At 37.8% G+C, this 15,615-nt stretch overlaps 1 protein-coding gene across 3 annotated transcripts; it reads left to right on the top strand.

The window, feature by feature from the left end:
* Positions 1 to 1,043: 1,043 nt before the first annotated feature.
* On the top strand, positions 1,044 to 15,401 carry LOC104518994 (serine/arginine-rich splicing factor 5). Of its 3 annotated transcripts, none has more exons than XM_010169829.1 (7): positions 1,044 to 1,177; positions 4,699 to 4,769; positions 5,557 to 5,643; positions 7,944 to 8,016; positions 11,837 to 11,910; positions 12,813 to 12,923; positions 13,880 to 15,401. In XM_010169829.1, the coding sequence occupies exons 1-7, from the start codon at positions 1,052 to 1,054 to the stop codon at positions 14,175 to 14,177; spliced, it is 840 nt and encodes a 279-aa protein (XP_010168131.1). In that variant the 5' UTR covers positions 1,044 to 1,051; the 3' UTR covers positions 14,178 to 15,401. The 3 variants fall into 3 exon arrangements, with proteins under 3 accessions (XP_010168131.1, XP_010168132.1, XP_010168133.1); XM_010169830.1 differs by having other exon boundaries at positions 1,052 to 1,177; positions 13,901 to 15,401; XM_010169831.1 differs by having other exon boundaries at positions 1,052 to 1,177; positions 13,910 to 15,401.
* Positions 15,402 to 15,615: the final 214 nt, after the last annotated feature.

Consider the following 15,615-nt stretch of genomic DNA (forward strand, 5'->3'; position numbering starts at 1 on the left):
TCTTCTGAATTTCTGTCACTTCTCTGATGGAACAGTGAGCCTGAGTAAAGCTAATCAATAGAAACCTAATGGGTATTAACACAGAAGGTAAATCATGCTGTTTCAAAATACTGTATCTACATTGTCTTGAACTGCTTTCACAGCTAACGTAAGTTGTCTGTTTACTCTATCTGCTTTACAGCCCAGTATCGTAGTATAAGATCACATTGTATTTCCATTCCTTAAGGCTTGGATTCTTTGGGTTTTATATGACAGCAAACTGAGCCAAATAATTAATATTTTTCAGTCACAAGAACTTAAAAATTTCTGAATTACATAACCTGAAAAAGTGTCATACTCAAGGTAAACAATGGAGCTTCCATAACATATCTCAAATTATGTATTCTCGATCAGCAGGTAGTTTTGAAAATCTGAATATCTGAAATAACCTTTGGTTTTGCCGTTGTTGAAATCTCATAATAACAAAATGTTTCTTTTTCATAAATTGATACACTGTTAAAATAAGGTATTTTATGGTTAGTACAAATTGAAATAATTTGATTACTACTGTTTATCTTTTGGATGCTAATACAGCTTTTATTGCAACAATCCTTTCAGGTGAAAGCAAAGTTTGAGAACATTTTATGTTGTTATTCCAATGATTAGCATAACATTTTTGTTCTTTTTTTTTTTTTTAAACTGCTCTTAACCTAGCACATTCATCTTGGAGTTTATATAGTGGTTTTTTTCATGTTCTGTTGTACAAAAGCCTTATTAGCCCAGCAACAAACAAAACCAATATTTCAAATACAAGAGGTCTTTAAGTTAAATGACTAAAAAGGACAAAGCTGGAAGTTCTGCATAAGTTCTGCTAGAAGTCAGTAGGGCAGGATTTTCTCACTTCTCTGGCTATAGAGAAGAATTGGATTTTTAACATATATACCTGGAGTATGATAAAATCAAATCCCATTTAACCAAGGTTTCTGAGATGTAAAAATGTTCTTAATCACCATATGTTTAGTTTGTTAATCTGATAAACAGTGCTGTTTTCTTTCTTAGCATCAACCTTAAGATGAGTGGCTGCCGTGTCTTTGTTGGACACTTAAGCTCACGTGCTCGGGAGCGGGATGTGGAGAAATTCTTCAAAGGATATGGACGCATACGAGAGATCCATCTTAAAAATGGATTTGGATTTGTGGTAAGTAATATCTTACTTTCCTTTCTCTTGCTTGCAGGTACTAGCCTTGCTAGGCTCGTGTCAAGGAAGGGAAAATGCTTAAGGGAATAATATTTCCAATGTGAAATGTAAAATATTAATATACATTTCAGACTGCTTTTCAGATGTTGAGATTACAATTTTACTTGGTTTTGGCCAGATTTTGCTCAAAATAATATTCTAGCTACATTAAATGCATTCTCTGATCATAGTCTTCCATGGATTTAAATTTTATTCCTTATTTCTGAAGACAGTATAAATACTTTGTTATGACATTAAAAAGCTTGACAAAACCTTGGCCTGGAGAAAAGTTTATGTGGAGTTACTCACGTTCCTCTCTCACTCCTACTCTGCTTGGTCATATCCCCAAATAATGGCTTGACGTAAAAGCAAAGTAGTTGACTAAGACAAGAGGTGTAATAGGTGCTTGCTGGATTTAAGCAGCACAGCTTTTAACTCTTGTGCAGCTAAAGTTAGGTATATTCACTATCCATATATGTTCACAGGGCATATGTGTCTGTCAGACTATTAAATGAAATACACTTCATTAGATCTTTGTTTCCTACCACTGCTTTCTAGAACTGTTGCTGTCCAAATTTTTACAGCTTTACAGGTTCCCAAGTTGACTCAGGATCAGCCTGTTAACTGTTATCTCCTGAGAACTGAGAATTAGCTGTTGTGCAGCACTGAGTTCAAACTGGAAAGGCTGCCCTTGAACTATGTCAGGCTTACATGCCGTCCATTCTGCCACGATGGGAATTCATTCACCCTTGGGTGAAGGTACAGGGAAAGAACGAAAAACCAGGCTTTGCCTGTTTCAGTTTCAGACGAGTATTTCTGAACTCCTGCATGTGCTGGTTCCTGATTGCCCTGCAATATGAGCTACTTCTTGTTGACTGCCAGTAGGTAAATACCTTCCTCTTAAAGCCTGGAGGTAAATACCCCATCTAAACTTGAGCCTGAGTTTATTTAGTGTGTCCTTTCCAGTGCTATTTCTCAATCGCCTTTCCCTGAGCAGTCCTCTTCTCTTCTTGGGCAGGGCTGTTGACTCATTCAGGAGCAATGTCTGTCCAGCTCCTGTACATGAGTCAGCCAACCACCCTTCTTCTCTTCTCCAGTTCCTAGGCAGAAGCATTTTCTTTTCAAAGCTCACTAATAAGCTTGAATAACTGTCCCACAACTTTATCTAAAGAAATTTGTTGTTCTCATGATGAAGAATTTTTTCCTTACATCTGAACAAAACTTCCCCCCACTTTGCCTGTCAACCTGTTGCTGTGCACCCACCTCAGGAAAGCACTTCCATCATCTCTGTAACTGTGTTCTAGGTATTGGAAGACTCTTAACTAGAGCTTCTTTGAGCTGCCTTTTCTTCAGGCTGAACAAACACAGCTGTCTCAATCTTTCTTTGTTTTCCAACCTTATGATCAGTTTTGGTGGCCCTTTGCTAGTCCTGCTCCAATTTTTCGGTGTCTGTCTTGAGCTGGAGGGGCCAAAGCTGAACACAGTGTTCCAGGTGTGGCCTAACAAATGCCAGGTGGAGTGGAATAATCACATCCCTTGGTCTGCTGCCTGTACTCTTACTGATGCAACCCAGGATGCGGTTTGCTTTCATTGCAGCGAGGCCACACTGCTGACTAACGCTTAGCTGACTGTCCACAAGGATTTCCATGTCCTTCTCAGCAGAGCTACACTCCAGCCACTGAGACCCCAACCTGTTTTGCTGCTTGGGATTGTTCTATCCCAGGTGCAGGACTTCAAATTTATCTTTTGTTAAAACTTGTGATTCTGGTTGGCCTAAACTTTCAGCCTCTCAAGGTCTATCTGTGTGATGTTTTTTCCTTCTGGTAAATGTTTCGCATCCCACTTTGGTGTCAGCCACAAAATTGGTGAGGGTGCACTCAGTCCTGTCATCCAGATTGTCTGTAAGTGCACTGAATAGTGTTATCCTTTGCCGTACCTCACTTGTGATGAGCTGTCAGTTCACATTTGATTTCGGTTGTTTAAAATCTGTATTTGTAAAACCTCTTACAAAACCAAGTGATTCTGATTGAACATTCTTCTAGTATTAAAAGCATGTTTCATTTTGCTTGATCAAAGTCATTGCTTGATCTTTGAAACTGATTAAATTTACTTAAATTCTGTAGATTTCAGTGCAGAATGTCTTCATAAAGACAGACCATAAAGCTAGTATGTAAAGCTAGATAGTCCTGCAGACCTTCAGTTTGTCAGAAACTAGCTGAAATCATGGGAGTTGTAGGTGCTAACTATTGATACTCTTAAATGCTAGGCCTAAATGAATTTTCTCAAGATAATCTTTGCATCATCATGCAAGGATGTGTGATGTTTCACTGGGTAGTGAAACAGATTCCAGTGCAGAAGGGGGAAGGTTGATTAAGCCAGTGTTGCTTCTGGAAAGCTGTTTATAGTTATGCAAATGCTTTCTTCAACTTAAGAAGCTGCCTCTCTCTTGTTCATTGCTCTCAAGCTGCAGTTCCACTTTTTTTTTTTCCCCTCCATCCACAGTGTTGATTCAGGCAGTCCCTACCCAGCTGCTTGTTCTCACTGCGTTATTTCTTTCCTTTCTCCCCTTGCCTCACATGGTATTACCAAAGTTGCTCAGCCACATAATGAACCTACCTGGGAAGCTGATCTAGTTGAAAAATAACACTGTCTTTTTCACCCCCACCTCCTGCACAAAGTGTGCTGGTTTTCATCTGGGTAGATTTCTTGACCTAGTTTCCTGCAGAGCTGTACAAACAGCTCTGCCAAGAACCAGTGGGCTGGGTGGTGGGCAGAGGCTACTCGGGCTGGCTGAAGCAGCATTGCTGCCAAGAGCAAAGCAACAAATTCCGTTGCAGCAGTATATGGAATTGCATATTATAGCTGATCCAGACCCACATATGGCCAGAAGAGGGGCTTATGTTTCTTACTCTTCTTACACAGGCACCTTTTTGCCAGCCTAGTGAGCTGAATTCACTCAGAAAAAAGTCAGAAGAGCTTTTTATTCTGGTTCACTGTTTCTTTGCCAATTCAGTAAGAGTTGAATCAGCCCCAGAACTCTTTAAGAAGTTTTGGGAGTGCACAGCTCTCCTGCTTTTGGTTGCAGTTGAAGAGCTCATGCTTGTTACAAAGGATTTCCCTGTAGGTAGTCCTGTGTATTAAACTGTGCCTTGAAGTAATCCCCCCTACCTCTCTCCTGAAAAGTATTTTAGATATTTCTGTAATAACCCAGGTCATTTAATTATTTTATATAGGTCCTACAAATAGTTATACTGAAATAATTGAGGGAGGCAAAACGAGTTTGCAGGGTGGAGGGAGAAGAAATGGTCATGAATGGGAACATCTTGGCTTTTCAGTCAGAAATATACTAGGAATCCACTTCCTTTTTTAAAGGTCTAGCTGATACTTGCTGCAGAAATGTAAAATTTATAAAAAGCCCGTGTTTTCTAGCATTTAAATACACTATGAGGGAAAATTTTTTTTTATTCATATTTTCTTTCTAGGAGTTCGAAGACCACAGGGATGCTGATGATGCAATTTATGAACTAAATGGTAAAGAGCTGTGTGATGAAAGGTAAGCTTGATACCATCATTTCCCTTAAGAACAGCAAAAATGCTTTACACCCAAATACAGCGCATTAGCTGGTGCTCTGACACCCGCTCCTTGTGGCTCTGTGGTGGGATACACCTTCCAGAACTTTATCTGAGGAGTTTCTTTGGGATCCTGGCTACAGTCTCATATAAGGCAAAGATATTTTGGGACTCAAGGAGGGCTGGTTTGGAGCAAGGCTATTTTCTCCACTTGCACTTACTTTTCAAGACCTTTTAACTCAAGGTCTTGTCACTAGAAATATTAGTAAAAGTGAATTGAATGTATCTATTTGTTCCTTATCTGTCTATTGACTTCCAAAAATAAGTTGGTGATAGCCTCTCATAATTTGGAGTGTTGCTCTTCATTTTGCAATAATGTGGACCGTAGTCATTGCATGTTACAGTAATTTTTATTGTGGTTGTGGAAGTTGGGTTTAGGTCATTAGGTCGTTGTTAGTATTTTGGTATTCTCTTCCCTCTGTGATTACTCTTGGGCTCTGGTTGAACAAATTTGATTGTTTCAATCTGAATTACAGACCCATGACAATTTTCACGAACATCTGAGGGAGACAAATGAGACAAGAGAATACCGCTGCTCTGGCTCTTTAAGAAATGCCAGTGAATGTGGCATAAATCATTGCTTGCAAGGGCAAGATGATTCTTGTTCGTGCACATGTGCTTCCAGTTGTGAAAGATTTAAGTCAGTGTCAAATACTTAAAGTTTGTGATTTATTTTTTGTTTGCTTGTTTTCTTTTGTTCCTATGATAAGGGTTACAATTGAGCATGCTCGAGCCCGAAGAGGAAGGGGCAGATTCGCACAACGGTTCAGTTATTACCAGTCACAGAGTGGCTCTAGGTAGGTGGTCTGGACTCTTGTTTCCTACCAACAGAATAACTGAAGAACTGTACTGAAATACTGTTTTCTTCTTGTGGTTGCAGTTAGGGATCCAGCTCTGTTTCCTTGTATAGCTTTATGAAATAAGTTTTATGTTCGCAAACCTGGGAGGTCCATTACTATTATTTACCTCCTCTGGTTGAGGAGAGTGTGGGAAGCAGTTTTAGCTGGCTTGCAGAGATTCACGAACCTGTTATGAAGTGCTCCTTTTCCATGTTGTAGGCACTACGCTGGTCTTGCTTCCTGCTGTTGTGTAAATGATGTGAAGGGGTAATGCTGCAGTTGGATTGGCAGTTTTTAACACTAATCAAGAAAAATGCCAGAGCTTTTCTATTGAGGCTTTTGTCGTTAAACTGAGCTTACAGGCTAAGAAGAATTATTGTAGAGCAATAGTTCAAGGTGTTTATCATCTAACCAAGCTTTCACATTTCTAGTTGTGTGAGTATCAAAATGCTTACTTCAACACAGTGTACAAAAGGAATTGTGAGAAACAGTGCTATGGCACAAGATACTAGCGTGTGCAGAAGTGTTTAAATAGCAGTTGACTAAGTTTGCTGACCGAGCAGGTGCCTTGCTGAAGGAGAGCCTCTGTCCAACAATGGAATATGAAAAACAGGACGTAGCTCATGTCTAGAATGCTGTAGTGGACATACGGTATTCGTGGAGTTGTTCACTTTCACTGATTTGAGCTAGTGGTGAACCTTGCACCAACTTGAAGTGGAATTTGTGAAAGTTACGCAGATTTGCATATATTCCACCAAACAACTACACTTTACATCTTTGTACTTTTTCCCTACCTGTGTGAAGTAAATATGTATGGAATAATTTACTCTGTAGAAACATTGATAGCTGTGGCCTGTGCAGAGAAGAGTTTGGAAGAGAGATAAAGACTTAACTGACATAAACCTCTGTGTTTGCTTCAAAGTCAGAATTGCTGCCAGTTAAAAACCAGTGTCTGGAACATCTAATTTGCATATGCAAGTATGCTAATTAGATTATTTTTTCTTTAGTGGCAGTAACCTTGATGCGCTATAATTGGTCCGAGGTCCAGGCTAAAAGTGGACTTTTAAAGTAGGAAATGTGATTGAAGGTCGTGGGTGTCTGACGTTGTAGTCATGTTCATGACGTCAGACTGCCGATGCCAGACAGGAAGAGACTGCGGTTTGCAATAATGGAAAAATGAGACTCAGCCTGCCAGTTTTGGGACTCTGGGACCTCTGTTTAAATGCCTGGAAGATCTGGATGTTCTGAAAAAAATTGGGACACTTTGAGGTATGCACTGAAATGAAATTGCCTGTGCTTCAGTGTACAAATCAATACGCACAGTTTAGGATTGTGTTTCTATGGGAGGAGAAGATAAAAATAATTTTCTCTAAGGTCAGTGTTCTTGATTCTTGAATCTTTTTGTAGTAATACAAAGTAGTGCCATTGTTGGAGTTCTACGTTACTTATTAAAAGGCTGGCATACATTTTTCCATGGTTCTCAGATCCCTTTGGGTTCAGAATGACTAGGACTGGGAACAGAAGTGTCTACAAGGGCAGTATTCTTTTCAGATGTCTTGCTCTTATTTTCTGCATGAACGTTTTCAAGCCACGTTTTCATTTTTGAGAGGGTCTTTAATTTTTGATCAAGTGAAAAACATCAGCTTTCATTCAGGAACTGTAAACTGCCACAGTTATTTCAGGGCAACCAGTTATCTAGCTCTCATTTTACTAAAACAAGAATATTTCTACCCACAAAAATATCTAATATAGGTCGTGGTGGCATTTATAAATATTAACAAGTGATCTTGAATTTAGAAGCCTGAAATAAGATGCCTTTAAACTGTGACTTTTATCTCCCCGACATGAAGCAGAGTTTATCCTACCAACAACAAAATTAAAAATTACCCTTTACATAAATATCCTCCAAAACCATATGTGTGAGCCAGGCCTGTCAAATACCAAAATTAAACTAATTTTCTTTAAGTTATTTTCATTTTGCTAGGCACTTACTTCAGTGTATCTAGAAAAAATGGCAGCTATATTGACTGCCTTGGTACAAAGCTCTTAATCAAAATCCTTTTTAATCCCCGTGTAGCAGCTCTCTTCTTGTAGTGGACTCTTAAATATATTCTTGACTAGAGAGAATCAAATCTGCAGTCCAGCAGCAAGGAACATACTTAAATCTCTCAGCAAACTGTAGGAAACATAAGATTTTTTAAGTTCTAAATTCCTGACACTGGAGACTTTTTCCTTTTTTTCCCTGTGAACTCTTCTAGCCGGTATGGACCTCCTGTTCGTACTGAACACAGGATCATAGTTGAAAACCTTTCGTCCCGTATCAGCTGGCAGGTGAGTTAACATCTTATCTTCTGGTTTTTACACCTTATTTTCCTACCTGTAAGTACTACTCTCAGCCTAATTTCTTAATAAAGCCATCATAAATATTTAACGTCAATAAAAAATAAGCAAAAAAGCTTCAGTGATTGCTAAAAACTAGCATTCACTTAAGTCTTTGGCTTCACAGCTGCGCAAATAGTTCTATAACTGGATTTTGTAGTTGGGAACTGATTCTTGCTTACTCCTCTTCACCTACTGATAAAACTTTGGAAAACTCTGGGTTGCTTCTAAATTATTGAAGCATGGCGTCCATTCAGACTATGACATCCTTTTGTGTTGTTACACCTGGAAGTACACGCCTTTTGTTTTGAGTGAAATTTATGGTCTTTTTTTACATTTTGTGAAGTGTTTTTGTGGCGTGATGCATGGTTGAGAAGTCTGGTAATACACCATTAATAAAGGGAATCTTAAGACAGCTACTGTAAAGTACACTTACTGTAGATATTTTTTAGAAACCCCAGACTTCTAGTAATTGTCTTTTGAAGCTTTCTTACCACCTTTTTTTTTTTTTACGTCTTGCTAATGTCTTGCTATTTTTAAGCTGGCTTTTAATAGAATAACCGTATAATCAATTCCTTTAGTTGTGTTCTGTGTAGTATACTGTCTATAGAAAGTTTACTTTTTAAGAGCATAGCAACAGATGCTATTTACAAAATGTGAGTGAATAGTGGAGTTTAGTCTTGATCATTAACCTTTATATTCTTTGAATAAAGAGACTTTAATTAGTGTACTGAAAGATGCAGTAGAACATGTTGAATGTTCAAAGCCTTGGTCTGGTCCTGCAGCTAAATCCACATGAGGAGGCTGTTTGGCTTGGCTGGAGCTCGACTGGTGTGTTTCATAAGAGCTCGGGTATAGTCCATGCAGATAAATGGCTGAGCTAGGTTTGTTTATCTTTTGCATGACAGGTTCAAAAGGTTCATAATTGTACAGTCGTGTTAATTATTGAATAACTAAAAAAACAAATTCTGAGTTGATGTGATGAGCAAGTGGATTTCATCTAAATATCTTCTGGGTATGCTGTGCAATTACACGTATATGAAGAGATTGTTATAAAACACAGTGCTTGGAAATGACCATAGGGACCAGAGAAGAAAGCTAGAATGAAGTGTTAAGAAGAGTAAATCCTATAATGCTGTTTAGTGTTAAATTCATAACTGGGCGGGGGGGGGGGAAATGTTTTTTTAGTTGTGAATATTTATAATGGCTTTATGTGTACTCTACCATTTTAGACTGAAGCCAACCTGATTCAGATTTCATACTGATGAATCTTTAGGATTCTAATTAAATGTTTTAATGACTCTCTTTTATATTTAAGTAAGCATAAGACACTTTACTTCTTGATACCTGCCTAAACAGAAACCATTTGAAGCTAATATCTGTGTTGCTATGATACTGACTTAGTGTTTTAACTTCTTTTTAACTGTGCTGCTTACACAACAGATTAAAATAGCTAATACATTAACAGTAGTGGCATTATTCTTCCTTTCTAATCCCTGAGCTTCTAACAAGCACAATTGATACAGAACCTTGCTTTAAAACTTGGGCATATAATGTAATCTTTGGTGTGTGCAGATCCCCTTGCTTTGAGAACTTCTGTCTCCTCCAAAAGTTACTGTGTTGGGATATTTAAAAAAAAAAAAAAGAAAACCCACAAATAAAATTTGTGTTCAGATCAGTTTCCTTGAGTTGTCGACTGTATTGTTAATAGATAATCTCATATTGAAGTAATAGACAAACTCTCAGAATTCTCCTTATTTTAGCAAACATTTCTGCATGTTCAGAGCTTTCCAACTATCCTCATTTGTTCTTCAGTATCTGTGAGTTTTCAAGCAGCTGGGAAACGTAGATCTGTGTTACATGAAGATGTAATTTTTAATATGTGTTTTTCTTACATATGGTTGTCCTACACCTTATTTTCATTTGCTATTAAGGACAACAGGGTATTCTTGTGCTGTTCAAGGTGAACCAGAACAGTAAACTTAAGATAAAATTTGACTGTTCCACTGATTTCTGTTAAGTAAAACCAGATAACTTTAAAATATTCCCCTAATAATAGCAAATACTCTGTTGAGCTTTTATAACACACACACACACACACACTTCTGAGCAATAATTTTGGCATCTTAATCATGTTGACATTGCTATTACAAATGGTATTTCATTATGATGATACCTAGGATTCAGCGTGTAGTGTGGCAAGTCTGAGTTTTAAAGCCTAAAGCTATTGAATTTGAAAATAATTATGTAGGTTAATGTTTTCTAACTTCCTTTTGACTTACCAGTCCTGGTCTGGTTAAGCTCTCATTGACTTGAGCAGAGACAACATTTTGTTCTTCATCTCTAAATTGGGATAAACATACTGAGGTTGAAGTATTACTTTTAATGGTACTGTGGGGCCCATTTTTCATTTGCTATTAAAGTTTCTTTGTGTTAAGCACATGCGAAACAAGGAAAATATCTACTAGTTTGCATATGTAATTTTTAAAAATAGAACTAATTTTAAGTAAAAGATTAGATAAAACAAAGCCTTCTTACATTCTGTGGCAAATGTTCTAAAGTTTTTCTTTGCTTTTTGTTTTATAGTCTTTTCTTCCTTAAGCATATTTCTAACCAAGTGCATTTTTAACCTCTTCTAATAACCTTGATTTGGTTAACCCTCATTTTTCTGGTGTGGAGGAAAAAGAACCAAAGATTTGGGGGTTTTCTAGTGGCTGAAATTCTAGGGTTTGGCCTGTTCTGAATTTTCCTTTTGGTTCCTATGACACTCCTGTTTTTTGGCGATCTAGATCTTGGTTTGCCTGGGTTTGATCTCGATTGGCTAGCACAGATCATCCTCGGGTTCTTTAGCCACTTCTGGAGACTGGAGACTATGTCCAGTGCTTTCAGGGCCTCTGGTGCCTCCGTGAAGCATATTGCTATGAGCCATCACTCTGCCTTTCTCATGTAAGAGAGTTCCTCTTGGCCAGCTAGGTATTGGACAAGCAACTCTTTGCTTAAGGTACCTTCCTATATCATCTGCCACTTGTGGCGTGTTGCGGTAAGTAGTCTGGGATTATAAAATACCAGATACTGTTTGGTAAAAGTGCTGCTTTAACTTATACAAATGTTTAGCTCTTTAGTGGCCTTTTACATTATTTGTTTGTACTTTATCCTGTTGCTGAGCAAGTAATTTTACAGTGTCTGCTTGTTTAGCCTCTATTAAGTTAAGTAGAAGAGTGTCTATTGATGTAGCACTGTAGTGTGACAGATATTCAAGTGAAATACAATGAAATGTTTTCCTTTTGTAAAATTATTAATTATATAGTAATTACACCTATTTGCTTTTAATTTTGCTGTGAAGTTGGGGGAGGTGAGCATATGGAATGAATTCGTCTACATATATTGGATTGTCATCTAACTGGGGTGTTAATGCTTGTAGTCAGTCATGAAAATTTGCATTTAATACTACATTGCTTTTCCTCTGGTATAATTCTGATTTCTGTGCATATGTTGGTATTTTAAGTATTGCATTGTGTTTTCATAATAGCTGGTTTGGGGATGCAGGATTATTTTAAAAGCAATATTTTACTGTAGTTAGAAGTAAAGGATTCTTTCTGTATGCAGTTGCTATTATATAGGCTGAGTTTCAGAAAATTTTCTAAATTATTTGTATTTATAGAAAAATACATAAACATTCAGCAGTTCTAGCAGAGAAAGTTTTACAGGGTTATTACTGCTAGCTGACTCATTTGTGGCCTGTTTGAGGCTAAAATATTAACTTTTGGTGCAGGACTTGAAAGATGTCATGAGAAAGGCAGGGGAGGTCACCTATGTGGATGCACACAGAAACAACAGGAATGAAGGGTAAGTTAATTCTGTGTCTAAATCTGTATCATAACTGAAACTGTTAAAGGCAAGATTATCCTTGTAATAGAAAAGAAATTAAATATAAATCTATGGCATGGCTTAGATGCTGAAATTTCTCCAACTTAAAAGAAAGTACTCTCAGTAAGTAGGAGTTCAGAAGTGGCATTGAACTCAGTCTCTCATCTCCACCATGTTAAGACAGAAGGGGAAGGGAGAAAACCTTTCAACAGTTGGGTTGAACTGCTGTCTTTAACTTAGAGTTATTTATATGTAATAATTTATGATCTAATTCTGACTCCTGAGACTAAAATACCTCCTGTCTGTGACTTCACACTGGTTCAGCAAAGTCACACGAAATGGACATAACCAATTCCCGTAGGGAATACCTAGCTGTGTGTTCTCCATTCTTAGTTCTACACACTACACAGGTCCTGCACGACAAACCACGAGGGAGGGAAGTGTGAACAGAATGTCTCTGCAGGCAAATGCAACTTAGAATCTTTTTGAGGGGAAAACAGATTAAAACAACAGGAGGGATTTTTCTGTTCAGTGTTAAAAATCTAAATAGGGCATGAGAGGTTGCAATATTATTTTGTTTCTTGGACAGCTTTAGAATGCAATTTAGTGGAGCACTAAGATATTTCATCAGCTGGTGCAGATTTTTGTAGCTTTGTGGATTTTCTCCATTTCATTGCAGATGAGCATTTTGAGATTTAAGAAAATGTGAAAGATATGGATGGCTAGGACTGTTAATGTCATATTTTCCTGTTAACCAAGTTAAAAATTAGCTTCCAGAAGATAAAGCTGTGAGTCAACAGACTGAAAAAGGCCCAAACTTGTTCTTCTTGCTTTTTCAGTTTCTCTGAGACTTTTGTTTTCTCTTTTCTGATGGTATACAGAGTTGTGGAATTCGCGTCTTACAGTGATATGAAGAGTGCACTGGAAAAATTGGATGGCACTGAGCTGAATGGACGCAGAATTAAACTGACCGAAGATCACAGAAGGCATAGGTATGTCACCGGACCTGATAAAATTCTGCTGAGGGCGTGGATTTGGGTAGTATCAATGCCAAAGTTTTATTATCTAATTCTTTGGCCCCAAGCTAAATGTCACCTCACAGAACCACTTTCTAGCAGAGTAAACAGATTTAGATAAGAATTAACTTGCTGAAAATAAGGCAAATAGAACACTTGTGGGTGAAAGAAAGGAGAATTTATATTTTTAAAGATAAAACTTTATAGTTAAATTAAAGGACTTTAAAAAAATATATTAATTTTGTTACTAAAATAATTTTAATTTAATGAAAAGATGCTTCACAGTCCTGTGAAATATCTCTTGAATAGTTGTGAAAGCCAACCTTTTCATGAGAACCAAAGAAAAAACTTTTAGCTTGTTTGCATTATGCCCAAAGTAGTCAACCATTTAGTTATTAAAAAAAGGTTAGCTGCAGCTCTTTCATTGTCTCTCTTAAAAACCAAAACGATTCCTTTTCATGAAAAAGGGAAGCATGACTAGAGAAGGTGTTAAACTCTCAGGCCTTAAGGTGTACTGGTGTTCCGTGCCTTTAGAGACTTCTTTAGCATCTTGAAAGAAACCCTAACTAATTTACACGAACATTTCTAGAGAGAATAAATACCACAGGTATGAATTTTAATTTCTGTACTTTTCATGATAAATGGCTAAAAATTATTTGTTTGCTCCCTGAGAGAGGAGTGCGGGTGGGTGGGAGGGCAGTTTATATTCTCCCAAACTAGCAGAGAGTGTCAAGGCTAGCAGTTCCTGCTCTCCTTGGCCTAAGAAGATGTGATGATGGAGCGTAACAGAAATCTAGCAGCGCTGAGAAGTAACTGAATGCTGGGCATAGTGCGTTTGGGTGGATGTGCTGTGCATGTAAAGTAGTTGAGAACTGAAACTATTGTAAGTTCAGTAGGAGGTGAGACTATAGCTCTTTATTGTGTTTCTCTAGAAGCAGATCTCGATCAAGGAGTTACTCAAGATCTCGCAGCCGGTCCAGGTCTACAGGATCTTCCAGATCGGACAGCCGGTCCAAGTCCAGGTCCAGGTCAAGATCAAGGTCCAGGTCCAGGTCTCGCTCTCGATCCCGGTCCCGATCTCGATCCCGATCTCGTTCTCGCAGTCGTACACCTAAGAAGAGTTACTCCCAGAAGAGCCACCGCTCCAGCTTGCTAGCTTCTTCCCCATCTCCTTCTTCTTCTAAAAGAAAATCTCGTTCTAGGTCGAGCTCTGCTCATAGCCGTAGTTAACCTGCTCTTAGAGATGTATTAACACATTTAATTTGATTCAAGTTTCTTGAAGACTTGAGACAAATTATACATGAGAACTGGGAGGGGAAGAGTTAACATGATGAAAGGATAACCTCCTCTTACATTGCCAAAGTGCCTGTCATCAAATAGGCCATCTCTGTGAGGAGGGGCTGTGGCTTTCTCCTTTCAGTGAAGTCTGGAGTGGGAAGTCTTTTTTATTTTTTTTCCCTGCTACTAGTAAACATTTCTATCATAGATATATTATGTACACATAATGCTGAGGTAATGGGATGAGACAATAAGCTGCTTTCTCCCTCTCTTGCCCCCCACTTTCCTCTCCACCTTCAAGGCCTTTGACTTCCAAAATACTGCGTTAGCTTTTGTCCTTGGTATTAAGTCCGAGAACAGAAATTACAGATTTTATTCCTTTAAGGGTCTGTGGCTACTTTTCTGTGTGAGAATGAATGGACCAGCTGAATTTAGTTTAGAGTTCACTTTTTTCCCTGTTGCTTGGCTTAACAGGCTGTTTAAGTTCCAGCTTTAAATGAACTTCATAATATGCTCAATTCACAACAGACTTTCAGGAATACACATTGGTCAGTTGAATATTGCTCATTTGGATAGGGAATCAATACAATGTTAACCAGTAACGAAAGCTGGAATTTCCTGATAAAATGAGACATATCATCCAGATGTCAGGATTATTGGGGATCCATTATACTAATTTTCCAGTAATTCACTAGTATGTGGTATTGTATGTAGAGGCCTTATTTGACAGGTGACTCCATAAAACTGCACAGAAATGTCAGTATGCATGTCCATGTTTTTGATGTTTATAAAAGTGACATAGCTTTCATACTCAAAAGTACGATACTGAATAATATGTGTATGACTAGCAATAGTCTTGATGGAATGTTATTTTAGTAAATGACAGCAGCAAAAATCCCAGGAAAAGTGTAGTCAGTTGTGACAGGAAAAGTTAATCATTGTAAAGCATAAAGAGGATAATTTCTTTAAATCTCCAGAATGCACAGTTGTTTTGATTAATAGGAATTTCCGCTGCAAATACTGTTTGTTCTTATAATTTGGAATTAGATATTTTTTTTAACTTCTGTATCGTTAAAGAAGGGAAACGTTTTTGGAAAAATATGTAAATTAATCCTAAAGTCTTATGTGTGTTTAAATGTACCATTCCTAATAAAATAAAACATTTTTCTGGCTTACCCTGCAGTTTTGTTTAGTAATGTTACTGTTGCTGTTGTTCACTTCATACAGTCTTGCAGATATGATCACAAGGAAATTATTTGAAGGTGTACCCATGTGGAAGCAAGCAAATTACAAGTAAGAAACCAGTTATGACTGTTTTATAAACAAGAAACCAGATGCTGACTAATAGGAGGACAGGATAGGATTTTACTGTCATGGCCATCGGTGGCTG

Source organism: Antrostomus carolinensis, unplaced genomic scaffold, assembly GCF_000700745.2.
Source record: "Antrostomus carolinensis isolate BGI_N321 unplaced genomic scaffold, ASM70074v2 scaffold11076, whole genome shotgun sequence".
Classification (NCBI taxonomy): domain Eukaryota; kingdom Metazoa; phylum Chordata; class Aves; order Caprimulgiformes; family Caprimulgidae; genus Antrostomus; species Antrostomus carolinensis.